Raw genomic sequence first — 14,936 nt, forward strand, 5'->3', positions numbered from 1 at the left:
GCCCTGATTGGTTGAAAACGGGAGGCGTACGCTTTTTTGTGTGACACTTATGCCACTCATAATTGTCACCAAAAAAGGCGTACGCCTCCCGTTTTCAACAAATCAGGGCAGATAACGATATCATTCGAGATGACGGTGGGCTGGGAACGTGCTATGCGGTGAAGTTCATTTTTAAGAGTGAAACGAAGCCAAGGCCGCAATCCATACAAAAGCCTACACTCTTCCTACACTCTAAAAACAGAACTTCACCGCATAGCACGCTGTGCGCCAACCATTGCAAAGAATGATAGGGTTGTCGCTTCTGATTTGAAAAGAGAGTGCGGCGTACGCCTTTTTGTGGCAATTTTCATATATCCAAATTGCCACAAAAAGGCGTACGCCCACCTCTCTCTTCGAATCAGAAGCGATATAACCGTATCATTCGCGGCAATGGTTGGCGCACAACGTGCTATGCGGTGAAGTTCTGTTTTTAGAGTGTACTTGATGACAATGCGGCAAGGAGATGGGCTATTTAGAAATGTGATGTGGCCGTCTTGCCCCGTCCTCCGATTCTCAATATAGCTCGGCGCAATCATGATCGCAATGCCTTATCAAAGCCTGATGATCGCGATCATGAGTGCGATCACGAAGCACTGGCAAGGCTGCCGCGATCATGATCGCGCCGAGCGATAGTTGGCAATGGAAGGAAGATGGACTCATCTGATCAGTCAAAAGGCGACATGTCTTCATATACCGGGTGTCTCAGTTAAATCCCCGGGCTAAATAATTCGCGAACCGGTGCACCAATCGAATAACTTTGTTTCTTACGAGTATCTGTCCAATACCGCCTATAAGATGCGCACCGCGTGAATGAGCGGGAGGCGCTCATTATTTAAATAAAAATTAAAATGAGTTTCGTAAAAAAGCGTAACTTCTAAAGCAGGGCGCTCTCGGTATTAAAATAGGTACTACCCCTTTTGGGACCTTCAGTGGACACCTTTCAGAGAAAAATCTGCCACCGAAGCGGGTCATTTGTTGGAGTAATTAATTGGTTTCGGTTTACATATTTTTGTCGCGGCTGGTCGCGGTGAAGCGGAAAAGGACGCTCTTTAACTCCCATGTCCACCAATGAATTACGTCCTTACACCAATGAATTACATCCTTTTGCGCTTCGCCGCGACCAGTCGGGACAAAAATACGTAAACCGAAACCAATTAATTACTGCAACAAATGACCCGCTTCGGTGGCAGATTTTTCTCTAAAAGGTGTCCACTGTAGGTCCCAAAAGGGGTAGTACCCATTTTAATGCCGACTGCGCCCTGCTTTATACCTCTTTCACGAAACTCATTCGAATTTTTATTTAAATAATCAGCGCCTCCCGCTCATTCACGCGGTGCGCATCTTGTAGGCGGTATTGGACAGATACTTGTAAAAAAGAAAGTTGGTGCACCGGTTCGCGAATTATTTAGCCCGGGGATTTAACTGAGACACCCGGTATAAGCGCTCCCCAAACGGTAGAATGGGGGAAAGCATGATGCGTGCGATCACCACGTAGGCGCCAGTCCGTTTAGTTGCGTGCGCCGAGGAAGCGTCACGTAACGTCACGTGACCTTAGTGGGTCGACGGCGCTGCTTTGTGGAGCGGGGAGTTCATTCTGCCGTTTTTATCGTAGTGATTGTGCCGCTCGTGGAAAGCTTCCCCGATGCCAAATGGATACGTCGCTAATGGATATCGCACGTCGTCCGATGCTCTTCTTCTAGTACGGGGATCTTCTCGCCGTGTTTGTGTCAAAGTCTAAAAGTTGACTCGGATAAAGACATGGGAGTGCACAATCAAAGGTACGCCCGTTATTTTTCTGCGTAACACTCTCGGATAAAATGGGGTGTCACGGAGGGTGTCAAAAACAAACGCGCGACAGGTGTCTTGTCCAATTAGAGGATCTCAAACAGATAGGCTCGCTGCAGTAGTGGTGCAAGACTCCGAAGTGTGCGAGTGACAATGTGTTATTCGTATTCGAGTGCTTGTATATGAATGTTTCTTCCTGGAAAGTCGGGTCAAGTTGACGGTTATACACTCGCAGTACTCTTAAAGCAGATCTTCACGACATAGCACAGTGAAGCCACGGAATGATACTGTTCACTCCTGATTTGTGGAGAGCGCCGGGCATACGCCTTTTTTTTTTGTGACAATTAACGTAACTAAATAAGTCACACGAAACGGCCTTCAGTTTTTAACAATCAGGGAAGAGAATGATGTCGATTGGCATTCCGATGAAATCCTGTTGTAAGAGTGCTATAACTACAACATGCAGCGATGGAATAGCTTATACTGTGTTGCTTTCTAAATGTGTTACATCCTCAGGGAAAAAAAAATATAAAAAAAAGAACTTCTCCTCCGAACACGTTCGTGACTGTCCAGAATGACATCGTGTCTTGTCAAGTTCTGACTGTGTAAAACGAGGGTTAGATATACGCCTTAACTTGATTTTCCTCACCGTAGTCGACACATTTTCGCGACCTCGACCTTTATTTACACAGTTGTTCGTCTCCTTCAGAATGGAGGTCGAATAACGCCTTCAATGACTACCCGTATGTTGATATAGTCCGAGTAATTGAATGAAATATGTGTTTGCCGGATTCTGTTTACCAACACGGGACAATTGAAGTTATGAGGCTGGATTGGTTTGTCCCTTCAGATGACGCGCCCTTGGAAGTCGCTGGGGAGGTGTGTTAGCTTAGCTCTAATCCAGAAGATGTGGGTTCGAGTCCTATCTCTCTTAAAAAAAAAAAAAAAAAGGTGTACTTTAACACATTTTTCTTGCCACATATATCATTCCCTTTTGGAGAGTACAATTACTTTCAAAAAAGGAGTCTCCTCACTCCGTCAAGGGAGTAACATTACTCCCTTACTCACTGCCGGAGAGTAATATTACTCTCCAGTAGGGGGTCAGAGCGTAACCGAGTGAGGAGGCTCCTTTTTTGAGTGTAATTGTACTCTCCAAAAGGGAGTGATATATGTGGCAAGGAAAGGAGTTAAAGTACACCCTTTTTTCTTTTTAAGTGTGTACAGCCTGGCTAACCTTTTCAGTGACTTCCATCTTTCATCATCTGTTTGCCAAAGTGTTTATCTCCGTGTTCCTAATGTTCTCTTCGTAAGATCGACTTGTACAGTGGGGCTACGTCCCTCCGGGCAATTTGCGCCGTGGAAGCAAATATCAGGGTGGCCGGGTCAAAACACCGAAAAGTCATGGATGCACCATGAGAAAGTAGCCAAAACTAGCCAACCCTGCAGCCAGTGGCGCGCAGCCATCGTGCGCTCTTAAAAATGAACTTCACCGCATAGCACGCTCCTAGCCAACCATCATCTCGAATGATATCGTTATCTGCCCTGATTGGTTGAAAACGGGAGGTGTACGCCTTCTATGTGACAATTATGAACAGCGTAAGTGTCGCAAAAAAAAAAAAAAAAAAAAGGCGTACCCCTCCCGTTCTAAAAAAAGTAGGTTTGCTGCTTGTGTCAGGCCCAGAATGGACAGCGTCAATGTTTTTGCGACCAAGTGGATTGGATCAACGTTGTGTCCTGACGGAGTCAGTGTAATGCATAAGTGACTGGAGCACTCCCTCTGCCGGGAACGGGTGACTTACTAGTTGCGAGGTGTTTCTATAACGTGATTTCTTTCTCCTTTGAGCCATTCTCGCATTAGGAAAACCTTAATCAAATGATCGAGTGATTGGGTTGTTGTCGTATGAGATAATGTGAAATGCACTGTGCATGCCCTACTTTCCGCAGCCCTTTTTTTCGTCGTGGTTCAACGACGAATGTTGTCGGTGGAAGCGTTGGAACCATGCACTTCCTGATTCACGGTCGACATAATCAATAACAATGGGTCAGCTTACTATCTGTAGCGACCCGCACCATCCGGATATCTGTGTGTCAAATGACCTGCGTCGGTTGATTAGACGTTCATTCCGTTCAACCCGGAAAAGGGCGGGCGTCCTCTGGGATACATGATGAGGATGATATGGGGATGTGGATGTCAGAACTTCGTACACGTGTGTGAAAATGTAACAGTTTATTGCTCGTAACCCACTCAATACGCGTGACAGATAACTCTTATATATCTTTCATTTACTAGCACACGTTTTAAAATGAAGCGGTGGTGGTGAATGGCTTCGCCGTTGTCGGCCTCACAGAGGTGGGGCAACGTCACGAATAACACCATGGGGGAATGTGCGTCCTGGGCCGGCTTCTACGGGAACTGTGCCGACATATATGTCTGAAATCGTCCGAGGAAAACCCAGGAAGAGCCCCAGACAGCACAGCCGGGATTCGGACCCGGGTGCCTCCTAGTCTCCACGTAAGCACGCTAACCATTCGGGATTATGGTTGGCGGGGAGAGTGCTATGCGGTGAAGTTCATTTTTAAGAGTGTAGTAATGTCCAAGACGTTGAATTTGACACGACCCTCTTACGATCCTTCGCTTTTTAACGTTATTACCGTTGGAAAAATTAAGCATAGTTACGATCCGTTTGTACGAGGCAAAGGCGAAAAAAAAAAAAAATGTCACCCTACTATGACAAGAAGTCGCGGACGTGAGAAAGACTTGATGGTAGTCCGCAGACGCAACGACCCGTAACGGATTGTCACGGTTTTCTCTCTTTCTCTATAGGGTGTCTCGTTTTTGTCACTCGCTCTCTTCTTCCCATGCTGGATGTACATTACTGCATATGCCGTTTTAGAATGGGAAGGGTTCCCCCGGAGGAATAAAGGGAGGTCGCCGGGTATGGCCGGAACGCTGACAGTGTTCTGACGATTCCTTATTTCTGGGGTTCCGCGTTTTCGGTTATAACCGAAAAACACCGAAAAACATACGCCTGGTAAATTTTCCGTCATTCGGCTTTAATCGAAAAACGCCGAATACAGAGGGACATTCCAGGAACGATGATAGAGATAACTTACTGCACAGGCCCAGCAAGTTCTTCATGGAGATCAGAAAGCTATACAGAAATACGATGGTTGTTAAAACAATGTAGACCGTAAAATTCGTTAACCGTAAAACGCCACCGCAGCGAACAACGCCACGTTGAATGAGCGTCGTGCGGAAATTACATTGGGATTTCTATTCGCCTATAATTGTCGGGTCAACCATGTACGCGCGGGGAAAAACATCGAAAAACGCCGACTTCGTGAAAATCAATAAACATCGAAAAACATACACTGAATTCGCCCAAAAGTAAAAACTGAAAACGCGGAACCCTACTTATTTCTTGTGGGCTCAGAACAGGACATCGGTTCTGAAACACGATACGTTGTACAGAACGACGATTAACAATGCGCCGAGAGAAATAAAGCGTACGGAACTTTCCGACCGTTTATTTTAGGACGTATACCTCGTGGAATGAACCGGTCCCGAACCGGTTATTGAGCCGGTTTGGAACCGATATGTATGTCCTCCTGCAGCTGAACCGGAAAAAAAGAAAGTGGGGTTTGATGCTCTGGTTGTATCCTTTAAATGTCAACTTGAAATGCTCGATCAGAGGCCATTCAACATCTGCAAAGTTCTCGGCCCATGGAGTAACCCTGGACATCAGTGCCGTGCACTTGGCGCTTTCCTTTCCTTTCTGAGGGCCACCGGCCTCCTTTACGAACTGTAGGGATTTCCTTCCCTCGTCATCCTCTCATATGAACCTCTTTGGAATGGGGTAGGGTCCTGCACTCAACGCAGGGAAACATCCCACATCATCATCATCCATTCATCTATGTTGTTGTTGTTGTGTTGTATCCGGTGAAGTAAAAGTGTGCCATCCGCTTTTCAGACAGCCAATAAAAAAGGGATTTGCATTCGAGAGAGAGATAGGATTTGCATTCGAGAGAGAGATAGGATTTGCATTCGAGAGAGAGATAAATCGATGGCATATCACCCGATGAAATTCTGCTCCCGACAGACAGATTTCCCGCCTTATACGAGAGGGCCACTTCCGAGTGGGATTCTTTCGTCGCATTCCAGCCCTGTCCTTCGGTCGTCGCTGCGAACATGAATGCCAGTGTTCAGGAGTTGCGGCAGTCGACGACAAATTACGTGTCGTGAGATGGGACTTGGTCGGGATCAACGCAACTCCTTCACTCGAATTGCATGATTTGTAACTTCTATACCATGGATATGTGAAAAAAAAAAAAAAGGAAGGAAAAGGAAAGACACACTCGAGGTTCTACCGTTGATGGGGTAGCGGTATGTCGCATATGGTAGTGCAAAAAAGCGCCAATACTATACCGGTCCTCTGGCAGCCTGTAGTCCGCCTTACTTAGTTCGCAGCTTAGGGTGTATGCAATGTTTTGGCTCACAACTTGGGAAAAAAAATTCAGGGTGAAGGGCGAAACGACCGCGGTTAAACCCCATGCAGACGCTGCTTTCGGCATATTCTCTTTCAACTGCGATCCACTGACATGATAAACGAGGCATCATTTCCAACTCCTCTACTTTGGGTGCAGTGTGTACGTATAGAAGTGTGATTTCCAAAACAACGACGCATTGTAACGAAAGAAAACGATTCGGGCTGACGGCGACGTAATTTTCTTACCGCGCACGTTCACGTCCCGAATTGCGTGACATTTAGCGGCCATCCGACGCTACGCGGGGCAAATGCACTGGGCCGTGGGTAGTCGTGCTACAGTGACTCAGGGTCGAGGTCGTCTGCCGTAACAAGGGCAAACAATGCGTACATGTGTTCCATTATAAACCCACCCGCGTCACCTTGTGACTCAAACGGCCGCATATTTGGATAACGCGCGCGATGTACGTAAGGTTATGCAAGATGTCCCAGAAAACGGGGTTGTCTCTACGCATTAATTTGAACGTGGCCCTTCAAAGTGTGTGTGGCCATCTTTTTGTATCGTTCCAACAACGAGAACAAATAAACCGTGGTTATCGCGCTTCGCCTTACCAGAAAGCACTATACGGGGTGTTTCGGTTAAATCGCCGGGCTAAATAATTCGCGAACCCGTGCTCCGATCCAAGAACTGAGTGTCTGACCGATACCGCCTACAAGTTGCGCACCGTGCGAACGAGTGGGAGGTGCTCGTTATAAATTAAAACTTCGAACGAGTTCCGTGAAAAACGTAACGGTGAAGCGCGAAAGGACGCTCTTCCACTCCCTTATCCACCAATGAATTATACAAATAAATTCCGTCCTTTTGTGCTTCGCCGCGACAAAAATATGCAAACCGAAACCGATTAATTACTGCAACAAATGACCCGCGTTCGTGACAGATTTCCTCTTAAATGTATACAGTGAAAGTCCCAAAAGGGGTTGCGACCATTTAGTGCCGACGGCGCCATGCTTTAGAATGAAGAAATACATACGAAGGGCGGTACACTCTTGTGCAAAGGGGTTTGCCCCAATAGGTATAGTTGCCCTGCTTGATGATAATTCCGGGTGCGTTTCCTCAGACGGTTTCAGACATATGTCGGCACAGTTCCCTTAGAAGTCTGCCCAGGACGCTCATTCCCCCAGGGCGTCAGTCGTGACGTTGCCCACATATGTGAGGCCTACAACGGCGAGCCCTTTCAACATCACCACCACCGGATGCCTTTCTTTTTTGCTAATCGGGACATATTTTTAAAAAAAATTACAATGCGATTAGAACAGCGTGAACTTCTTTCTTTTTTTTTTTTTTTTCAGTTGACTTCTACTGCCAGACTGACATACTCTCGACAACAACAACAAATAAATTAATGCAAAAATACCCCAAATTCCGGGGGACGACATAACTAGACAAAAAAGTAGAGAAAATCCGACTTAACATAACAAAATAACAAGGTTTACTCAGACGTTTCGTCCGTCATGCGACGGACATCATCAGTGCCAAACTGAATGAGAGATTACACAACCGTTCGCTAAGGCAGCTGAACCGTGGTTGGACCGGATGAAACGTCTGAGTAAACTTTGTTATTTTGTTATGTTAAGTCGGAGTTCTCTACTTTTTTGTCTACATAAATTAATGAAGAAAGTGTGTATCTACGAAATGACGGATTACTTAATACTGATAATTCATTCATTGACTCTTTAATTAGGGAATGTCGGGGAAAGGCGAGATAGCAGAACAGGAGACAATCCTCGTTGAAAGCCATTCTATCTTTTAAAAAATCATAAAAGAGTGCGTTTCGTGAAATATCCGTAGCTGAATTTCGGTACGCAAATGCCGAAAAAAATGCGCCTGAGAAGCGCATCGCCTTCAGTGACGCAGGCTTGGTCATCGGATCGGTGCCTCCTCCAATCATCTCCATCCCTCCCAATCACGTGGCCCTGGCCCTCTGACGTGAATGGGCACTGTACTCCCGGAGTTCCCGGTCGCCGTGGTTTCGGTTTCGGCTCATTTGTATACAGAATTCGGGGATGGACATTTTAACGCACGTGCGTGTTTCGGGATTTTTTAAAACGTGGAATGGCTTTCAACGACTGTAGTCTCGCATTTTGCTGTCTGGCCGGCATCAGCCCCATCTCATCATCGTATCTCTATTTGTGTGTGTGTGTTTGCTGTCTGGCTTTTGCACGAAATCCCCTAATTAAAGAGTTGTTTAACGAATTTTTATTGAATTAACTACAATTACAGCTTGCGTTGCATGCTTTCTCGAAGAGGATGTCAGCCTGGCCGTATAACCCTAACTGCGAAACCGAAATTCACGTTGCTCTAATAGCCTTGACATCCTCCCTTGACAGCCCGGTGGAGCTTATTTTTATAAAATAAAAGCACTCTGTGTACAGGGTGGTCCGCCAACCACGATAGAAATTCCTTGCAAATAACGTAACGGGAAATTGATTTTTATTTTCAGCTAGTTAATGAGCGTGTTCGTGTCAATTTCACGCTGCACGGCTAATGGATGATACGGCTAATGGATGATGCTTACATAAAGAAAGTTTCCCCATGCATGGTGCTGCGCTCTCAAATAATTCGGCCCAGATATTTATATGACATATCCTGTAGATATATACTAGGTGAAAGGGGCTCGGACGACCGCGAATGTATGCTGATGAAACATAAAATGAAACAGGCTACAAGGGTACAGGAAGTAAGAAAACGTGAATAATTTACTTACATTTAAGATACTATAGAAAGGCTAAAGGGGTTGTCTACACTCTTATTAGAAATGAACTTCACCGCATAGCACGCTCCTAGCCAACCGTTATCTCGAATGATATTGTTATCTGTCCTGATTTATTGAAAATGGTAGGCGTACGCCCTTTTTGTGACAATTATGAACAGCATAAGTGTCACAAAAAAGGCGTACGCCTCCCATTTTCAATAAATCACGACACAGAATGATATCATTCGGAATGATGGTTGGCTATAGGAGCGTGCTATGTGGTTACGGAGGAGACTTCGCCTTCGGTTTTCCTCAGACGCTTTCAGACATATGTCGGCACAGTTCCCTTAGAAGTCGGCCCAGGACGCACATTCCCCTAGGGCGTCAGTCGTGACGTTGCCCACGTACGTGAGGCCGACAACGGCAAGCCCTTTCACCATCATCACCACCACCACCACCACCACCACTTCGCCTTCGCCACTTTGCACTTGCCCCTGTTTATTTCGCTTAAATATTTTAAAAACAAAACAACTAATAACTAGTAATATTCTTATATATGTCGACTGCACTGAAGATCTTATAACGATTGCCAGTGGCTAAGACCACCAACAAGCCATCTGCTGGTCCAAGTCCGAATGAGAATTCGTCACGTTGGTCGAAGCAATCCCGATCACCAGCGCCACATTTATTTATTTATTTATTAGTACCCCAAGGGTCCTTACGGACAATGACACACATGACACGATGACGCATTAATATTACTCCTGACATTAACTCATAATAATAATAAGAAGAAGATACGATGACACCAGCGAAAGTGAATGTTGGCTGGAGTTGATAATCGACTCGGAGGTTTTTCGTTGTGTGTGATATTTCTTATTCATTTTTTTCACCTTTCCACAGACGTGAGAAAGCGTGCTTATCCCAACCACAGTTGGCAATACAATATAACATATACAAATGTAATAGCGGTCTGTTGTGGGTGATCTTACAAGGCCAGCAATACAAAATTGCACACAAGTGTAAAAGCATTGAGGAAGAGTTTTGAATTCGTAGACTAAGGATATAGAAATAGCAGTTAATTACTGCAACAAATGACCCGTTTCGATGGCAGATCTTTCTCGAAAAGGTATCCACCGAAGGTCCCAAAAGGGGTAGTACCCCTTTTAATGCCGACGGCGCCCTGCTTTAGAAGTTACCTCTTTCACGAAACTCATTTGAATTTTTTTATTTAAATAATGAGCTTCCCCCACTCTTTCAGCTTGTAGGTAGTGTCGGATAGATACTCGTAACAAAAATACTTATTCGATTGGCACACCCGTTCTCGAATTATTTAGCCCGGGGATTTAACGGAAACACCCTCTAAAGCAGAGGTGCCGAAGTGGCGGCCCATTTCGCCTAATCCGGATTATCGAATTAAAAGGCGCGTGAGGGGTGAGTGGCGTTAGGCGAAATGGGAGTGCTGTGCAATCTCCTTGGGCGAAACGGGACTGTCGGCGGCTTTAATTATACATGTCCCGCCCCGATAGTGATGTCAGCAAGAAATGAATGCGCTAGTCCGACAACAACAACAACGGTGTATGCGATGCCACTAATAATAAAATTAATCGATTATTACCGAGTAAAACGTTTTCGTTGATTCATGAATGGATGGATGGATAAATGTTTAGCGTAAAAAGGGATAAATTTCCATACAGACTGGACACGGAAATGGACCTGCTACCACTTTGCAAAATCGCTAGCAGGGACGCAGGTCTTTTGTGCGATTCAGGGAGTTGGACTTATTGGAATAAAAAACAAGAATCAGATTTTTTATTTTTGTTCACTAAAAAAGAAAAGAAAGAAAACACCACTCGTGCAAAGAGCGGAAGGAACGCGAAGGCATGGCGAAGGGTACGCCGTGACCAACCAGATGGTTGTGATGTGGCCCTGTGCACGTGACCTGTGACACACCTCATCGGTTTAGCAACGAAATATAGCAGGTAAAGTTACTTTTGGCAGCACGATTGAATAGAACTAGCAAAGGGATAAAGTTGTGACGTGGAGATGCGTAATTAACTTTGACTTCCCGACAAACAATAACAAATACCTCGCATTTTCTTTTCAGGAAGTACTAAAAATCGCTACGCTATCCTATGCTTCAATAAAACCAACGCGGCTGTAAAGTTATGTGAAGATGCGAAAGTGACTTATGGCAGAACACCGGTGCACCGCCTTTTCCCTCACTTTACACGGATCAGTAGGCGAAGTGAGACTGTCTGCAGCATACATTAGGCCAAATGAGACCCCGTTGAGTTGGAAGTTGGTGAACCTCTATGGCGAGATAATCCGCTAAAAAGCATTAGGCGAAATGGGAATAGGCGAAGTGGGAAGACATGGGCCCGCGTGGACCCCGAGCAAAAAATAAAAAATACTCTGCCCAGGCTTTATGAACGGACGCGGCGTTATCATTGGGCTCTACGCTCGTGCGGTATATCTTGCGTTAATTAGTGATAGTAAACTATTACCACTGACCTGTAACAGCCGGTGACTCTCTATAACTAAGAAACGAGACATATGGCATATGACAACAGCGAAGACGACGACAGTAAAGCGGTAACCGCATGCGACGATTTGTCGACGGAAAAACGGCGGGACGAACCGCATGCGCAGATTTCCACTCCAGCGGACGGTGGCGCCATAGCGGGCGTTTCGTTACTCCGTGTTAAATTTGGACTTCACATTAACTGATAAATATTTTTATACACGTAGAAAAATTACAGTGGCACACAGAAAAAGTTCTTGCGGTCAAAACATATTCGCGAGGCAAGCGCTCCAAAGGCGCCCTCAGACAGCAGCGGGCGGGCGACAGCATGCTTCCCAGTTTCCAGATTGGTTATACGGGCATCCGAAATGCCCGCCACGTCCGCTCGTGGAACGATAGCGCGTGCAGCGGTCCTATTGGGCGCGTTAAGCAGGCTCCCGAGCGCCATAACCCGGGTTTTCAGGGGAACGTACCCTGGGTGTCTCTCCTTTATGGTGTTTGTGAGCCTATCCGGAAGCCGAGCGCCAGAGCCGCTGAGCTATCGAGCTTTCTTTTGTCGTCTGCTTTTAAGTAAACATAGCAGTAGACCATAGCAGTCCTCTATAATATTATAACTATTTACCACCGACATCCAATGATTCCGGAAACACAAAGAGCATGGGCGGTTGCAACGTGTTGCAACGGTTGCGCCATTTCGAAAGCCACTACACCGGAACATGCGTCACGCTCCGGAATTGGCCTCGCTCTTCCCCAGCGTTCCCCGGCTCTCCAGCTCCGAAGAAGGGTTGCGCCGGGTGCATCCGGGAACGTGCACCGGATGCGACTTTGGAGGTGTTAAGTGATCCCCTGAAAGAGGGAATGTTCCTGGAGCACGAACCTAACGCGCCCATTGGCTGCCGTCGAGCGGCCGCTTCCGCTCTTCGCCGGATTTGCCTGTCCACCGCTGTCGTCGAGAAATCGGTGAAGTTCCCATTGCTCACGTCGGCTCACCGGAAAAACGGCGATGGTGGCCGGTTTTCCGTTGAGAATTCGTTGTACGCGATTACCGGACAGCCAGGCAACGTTGAACATTCAACCAATCAATCAATCGTATGATAAAAGATTGAAAGTTCGACGTTCCATGTCTGTCTCTATGTTGCTTTCGTCGTCTTTGCTGATGACTCTCTAAACCTGCCCCTGCGTCAGATTTTTTTATTGATCAATATTACTAGTACATTCCTACCACAATTTCTGAGCATACCCTACATGGCCGATTTGTACGAGTATCTTCAACGCCAAAAGAAACGGACCAATTCAGTCGCAGGCTTGGTAATCTCCGATGTGAATTCGAGGAAAGATTATTCGAGTGCGGGAGACTTGGAATAGAGCTTTTTGTCTCGCCGTTTTCCGCTGTTGTTGACGACGTTCCCGATGATTAACAAATAGCACAGATTGACCTTCAGTGCGACGCACCGATAAGAACAGGTTCGCTGAAGTTTGTGCGGCTTCGTTTTATTCTTACGTTGGACGAAAGTATCTGAACACCGGACAAACCTGCCTATGTTCGGTACAACAGACGTCTAATAATAATTTGTGGCTTTACGTCGCGAGACGACTGCGCCAACATACGTCTGCGAACAGGCGTTTTTTGTGATGAACCTGAATAAGTCATAGTTACGCTCACAACTAACAAACGAACACCTCGACGCTGTCCTTAAGATTGCAATTGCGCAATCACTTTCACACGATGTTGTCGCAGTGGTTAAAAACAAGATGTGTCAAGTTTCTTCGTGATACAGCAAATAAAAAGGGTTGCTGACCCAGTGACTGAGCAACGCTAAATAACCTAAATACTATGTACGTTTTATGTCGTTTTAAGTTCCGTGTTGTGTCATATCAGAACTGGCTACACCAAAGCCGTCGTATGCGGCCCGCCTCCTTTCTCCAGGGCTCAATGCGGGCCGCGGACATGAATGGGTTCGGCACCCCTGCTCTATAAAGTAGCGCAAGGGGGATATTAGTATCTTGACATTGATCATGGGCATACTTAGACACCAGATGAAACACACACAGACACGAGAGGCAAACGGAGTGAACAGTCGAAATGTATTCATCAGAAGCGCTCTGTGCACACGAAGCAGGAATTATAAGCTGCGCGCAAGAAACTTAGCAATAAAGAGTTGATCAGTTCGACTGTAGATAGTGATATTATCGCGAGGAATTCAGTATCTATAGTATGCCGCGAAACAGTGACCGGCCCTGTGAGGTACAACGTTCACGTGACTTTCACGCTCGTGGCATATTATTTTCGTGGAAGACGTAAAACCGCAGTGGTTTCTTCTTCTTTTTAAGTGCTAAGCGAGGGCAGCCAATCCTTGGCTCGCTACTCTTTGGGGAAAAAAAATTCACCTGGACGAAAAACATTTACACACGCACACGCACACACAAAGAAAACCCACCCACACAGGAAAGCGGAAATGCGCGGAAGCAGTAGTTAGGTTAAGAAAATTCCCCACCCCATTATGTACGAAGCTGAAGGGTCCTTGATTGATTGATTGATCTTTAAAAAAGAAAAAAAAATCCTACCACCAACCTCTTTACATAAAACACGATGTCTCTTGACCAGCGACTGTCCCTACGAAAGACAACGGACTCGGAGGAGCACTAAAGTGCACAAATTTGGCCTCGCGGAATGACACACACAAAAAAAGAAAGGTTTATCCATTGCGCGATTTAAGAGCGAAAAAGAACGAGAAAAGATAAAACAACTACATTTACTATTTGCTTCTCCCTCTCCTTCTCAAGAAGATGGAGCATTCGGCGTTCGCTCCCGTAGGTCTCCTCAAGCGATTTGTCCAATGATCGAGGGACAGGATACCAATCTGAGGCATCTCCGCATTGTCGCGCTTCTTGAAAAGGAGGTATATCGCGTTTTTTTTATTTCTTCTTTTTGGCTCACAAATCACGCAACCGACGAATCCGTTGATTTTGTGATGGTGTCAGGGTAACGGCATTAAATTGATACTTTTTTTGCTTTAATGCCCGTTTAAGGTAGCACGAAAGTCATTTAATGCATTGTTTTCTTTCTGTAACTGACAAGTAGCCCAGTAAAATGCACCATGAGAAGTAGTTCACCCTTAAGGAGCCTTAATTTTTCTTTTGATTCTGTCAATCATCAACTACTCATCGATAAATTATTCATGTATGGTATCTCGACCGACCTATTAAAATGGTTCATAACTTATCTCAGCAACCGTACTAACATTGTTACCTATAAAGGTTTCCGATCCCGTTCTTAGAGGATGACTCCTGGTGTATACCCCGAGGTTCTATCCTCGGGCCACTCCTGTTCAACGTTTTCGTAAGCGATCA

At 45.8% G+C, this 14,936-nt stretch overlaps 1 protein-coding gene across 3 annotated transcripts in view; it reads left to right on the forward strand.

Annotated features, from left to right (window-relative positions):
• LOC135368070 (ecotropic viral integration site 5 ortholog-like) overlaps positions 1–14,936 on the forward strand; it is a 176,687-nt gene that overhangs the window by 44,512 nt on the left and 117,239 nt on the right. For 2 of the 3 annotated variants that reach the window (XM_064601146.1, XM_064601147.1), the window contains exon 3: positions 1,652–1,817. The exons of the other annotated variant lie outside the window; for it this stretch is intronic. In XM_064601146.1, the coding sequence (XP_064457216.1) occupies positions 1,798–1,817 (20 nt within the window). In that variant the 5' untranslated portion in view covers positions 1,652–1,797. The remainder of the gene's footprint in view (positions 1–1,651; positions 1,818–14,936) is intronic. 3 annotated transcript variants of the gene reach the window in all.

The sequence above is a fragment of the Ornithodoros turicata genome, chromosome 9 (assembly GCF_037126465.1).
Source record: "Ornithodoros turicata isolate Travis chromosome 9, ASM3712646v1, whole genome shotgun sequence".
Classification (NCBI taxonomy): domain Eukaryota; kingdom Metazoa; phylum Arthropoda; class Arachnida; order Ixodida; family Argasidae; genus Ornithodoros; species Ornithodoros turicata.